This window comes from Hibiscus syriacus, unplaced genomic scaffold, assembly GCF_006381635.1.
Source record: "Hibiscus syriacus cultivar Baekdansim isolate YM2019G1 unplaced genomic scaffold, ASM638163v2 tig00112528_pilon, whole genome shotgun sequence".
NCBI lineage: Eukaryota > Viridiplantae > Streptophyta > Magnoliopsida > Malvales > Malvaceae > Hibiscus > Hibiscus syriacus.
The window spans coordinates 299,814-303,746 of NW_024063356.1; the positions used below are offsets into that span (position 1 = coordinate 299,814).

The window sequence follows — 3,933 nt, forward strand, 5'->3', positions numbered from 1 at the left end:
AAGAAAACAATATCTTGTATTGCGACAGTCAAAGTGCTATCCATCTAGCAAAGAATCCGTCTTTTCATTCCAGGACAAAGCACATACAATTGAGATATCATTTTATCCGGTCTCTTTTGGAAGATGGGATTTTGAAACTTGAAAAGATTAGTGGAGCTCAAAATCCGACAGACATGTTGACAAAGACGGTGACTACGGACAAACTGAAGTTGTGTTCAGCTTCAGTTGGCATGCTAGAATAACAAGACCAGACATGCTGCTGCATTGATCGAGGTGTGAAGACATATTAAAATTAGTCTTCAAGTGGGAGATTGTTAAAAGTTTCAAAGTTTGGCAACCAACTTTGGAAAATGTTTTTTCAAAGTTTGATAAATGTTTCTTTGAAAAATGTTTTTCAAAGTTTGGTAAAATTTTGATAGATGTTTGTTGAAAATAGGAATGGGTAAATTCACTTTAGTCATTGTACTTTAGGGTATTTTCAAAGATTAGTCCCTAAGTTTCTACTATAAATACCCTTATCTATTTAGCTTCAAAATCATCCCAAAACATTTCTTTCTTCCTATACTAGAGAGTTTTCTTGTGAGTAGTGAGTGTTTTGTAAACACCTGTAAATTTTCTCTCTTAGTAAAAGATCTGCAGCAGCCCGGAGACGTAAGCACAATTGGCTGAACTCCGTTATTAATTTTCGGGTATTATTTTTCCGCTTTTATTTCGCATTCTCACTAATCTGGTTATAGGAAAATTACTTGTACTCGGTTTATTTTCCTAACAGACATGGGTAGATTTATACCTTACAAAGTTATCGTCACTGATATAGCTAATGAATCCTTTGTTTTTTTGGTACGTTTACGGATTCATTACTTGTGCAGATCAAGAATTGGTCTTCAAGATAAACCCTAATGGCAGGGATGGAGCATTAGTCTTAAGGCATAGGCACTCGTCCGTTATGCAGACTCATTCCGTGCAAATTCCAATTATTACCGATTTCATTTCAAACAGACTTCAACAGTGAAAACGATACACAAATGGGTTCATAGGAGATTCATACTAACATTGTCTGCCAATGTTTCAGTTGAAACATTTGGTTTTTACCAAATAGAGCTCTTACGCCCTGCCGGAAGACCAGAAGACCGTTTAGTCAACTGCAACCGGCTGCATGTTCTCGGCTTCTTTCCTTAATTCCTGGAACAGGACCGATGACAAGTATCGCTCCCCGAAACTCGGATGAATGGTCTGAAATTTGGATTTGGAAGAGAAAACAAAAAGACACAACATGAGAATCACCATTGAAATTTCATTACAGGAAAAAGTTTGATATACTACCCTCAAACTACATGCCTTTGCTTATCGAACTTAGAATTGCAACGAACAAGTGCTTACCACAATCAATTTGCCTTTGTTCTCCGCCATTCGTGCAAGTCTGAGTGCTGCAACAGTGTTGGCCCCGGATGATATTCCAACCTGCATTCCGCAAAATGTCAGTAACATCTTGATGCATGAACAGAATCATCGACAAAAGCAAATCAAAACATGATTTGTGTTATTACCATAAGTCCCTCTTTCAGAGCCAATTCCCTTGCCATATTTACAGCATCTTCACTGCTGACCTGTCATACCATATCCTGACATAAGCCTCTAAAGGACTATATATTCAACAAAAGATACTAGATCATTATTCGACATAAGCACATCAATTATCATTTACCTCGAGAACTTTTTCCATTACATCCATGTCCAGTATATCTGGCTTGAACCCAACTCCGTTGCCGGTAATATGATGAGGGCCTGTTGCAATTGTTAATATAAGAAGACTACCTCAAGGAAAAACAGCATAGGAGTAATATAATATCAATGCAAAGTTTACCTGGTTTGCCACCATTCAATATATTACTTTCAGCAGGCTCCACTCCGTATATCTATTTTCAAAGGAAGAGACATCAGCAATGAAATGTAGCAAATACAAAATAAAGCATTGTTGTTACAATGAATTAGCTCAAAAAGAAATAGTAATCGACTACCTTCACATTAGGATTTTGGGATTTGAGGTATTGTCCAACGCCAGAAACGGTACCACCACTCCCTATTCCCATCACAAAGATGTCGACTTTACCGAGTGTATCCTCCCAAATCTCGGGGCCTGTGGTCTCGAAATGCACCTGTGTTTCCAGTTTGAGGAAGATTTCATTGTCAGTCCAAAGAACTATTGTAAAACATTATTAGCTAACCAAAGTATATTTGTTAAAAATTTGAATAAAGCGGAACTAAAGAAGGATACAAGTGTACCTGAGTGTTGGCAGGATTCGAAAATTGTTGCAACATGAAAGCATTCGGCGTGTTCTCCAGTAATTCATAAGCCTTCTTCACCGTTCCTCCCATTCCTTTGGTGGGATCAGTGAGGATTAAATCAGCTCCAAATGCTCTCATTGTCACTCTTCTCTCCAAGCTTGTGTAAGAAGGCATAGTCAGAACCATCTTATAACCTTTCATGGTTGCCATAAATGCCATACTTATCCCCATGTTACCGGATGTCGGCTCTATCAGAGTTGTCTAATATAAAGTCGAAAAACTTGTTAGGGGGAAAATTAAAGCAACTGAACACCAAAGTTAATATCAACAATTCAACAAGGACGTCGGCCGTCCGGCAAACCTTTCCGGGAGAAATTAAGTTCTTCTTTTCCGCATCGTTGATCATGGAGAGTGCCGGTCTGTTGACAAAGAGGCGTTCGATTAGTTTCAGTTCGACCCTGTCTCACATGTTCTTCATCTCGAAAATTTCAAACTAATTCTGGAGTGTAAAAGTTATTAATACCAAGAAGGGCTCCAGAGAAACCGATACCTGTCTTTAATGCTAGAAGTGGGCTGCATCATCTCCTGCTTCACAGCAATATAAGCTCCGCAACCATCGGTTACTTTATTAAGAAAAACAAGAGGCGTCCTTCCAATTAGCTGAAACATGAAGAATCAATTCTTAGATAAAGGATGAACTTCATTTAAACAATCATTTCAAAATTTTAAACGATTAAAGGGGAGAAGACAGATGTGAAAGAAAAATGATGATACTACATCAACAACTTCAGGTAGAATTTATTATCAAGTAAATAAATATTTAGAAATGCAGAGGAAAATCAGCAAATACGACGAATCATCTTCAGCTAAGGCAATTCAATGAAGTAAATCTATGCTCTACGACTAAAATGACACTTTCTAAAAGCGATCTGTTCATAGGAGGAAAACAAAAAGAAAAAAGAAAATTTGAAAAACCCCATTTTAGTGGAGAAATTATCTTGAAAAAAAAGGCCAAAACCCAAAAGAAATTATGAATTACAGTCTAATTAATTATAAACAAAAGTTCATGAGAAGTAGAGAGATTACCTGGGAAACTTCCCTCTTGATTTTAGTACCAGGAAGATCCTTAGGAAGATCCCTAAGTCTTTGAGCAAAAGAAGGAGAATCGATAATTGGTTCAGTTGAGACTAGCCTCCTTGTCATCATCATCTCGTTGCATGTTAAAGATCTTTTACTGAGTAAGCTCCTTAGAGCCGCCATTAATGGAGGTTTTCAAAGGACTTTGCTACACTGAACGAAGAAGAGAACTGTGAAGCAGAGGCGGGTAGCTCAGATGACGAAATGAGTATTGAATGGTGAACGGTCTGAAGTTAAAGACAGAGACCCCTACTTAAAGAGATTTTTTCAAACGCCAACATGCATTTATTCATAAAATATATTACTCCTATTTGGTAAAGTTATAATACTTTTTATTATTTAATTAATCGTGATTAATTATTAAAAAATTGTCAGACGTGTCTGGCTATTTTTCACGGATTGTTTGGAATTTCATAGACATGTATGTTTGTGTTTTGTTTTTTTATCACTTATTTAAAAATATAAGATATAATTATTTTCATTTTCATTTAATTAATATATCCATCACAT

At 36.7% G+C, this 3,933-nt stretch overlaps 1 protein-coding gene across 1 annotated transcript; it reads right to left on the reverse strand.

Moving 5' to 3' along the window:
• Positions 1–968: 968 nt before the first annotated feature.
• On the reverse strand, positions 969–3,708 carry LOC120181544 (bifunctional L-3-cyanoalanine synthase/cysteine synthase 1, mitochondrial-like). Its single transcript, XM_039186640.1, has 10 exons — positions 3,373–3,708; positions 2,837–2,946; positions 2,648–2,705; positions 2,284–2,547; positions 2,019–2,156; positions 1,865–1,916; positions 1,706–1,785; positions 1,548–1,607; positions 1,381–1,461; positions 969–1,233 (listed from the first exon to the last, which is right to left on the reverse strand). The coding sequence occupies exons 1-10, from the start codon at positions 3,544–3,546 to the stop codon at positions 1,135–1,137; spliced, it is 1,116 nt and encodes a 371-aa protein (XP_039042571.1). The 5' UTR covers positions 3,547–3,708; the 3' UTR covers positions 969–1,134.
• Between the last annotated feature and the right edge of the window lie 225 nt (positions 3,709–3,933).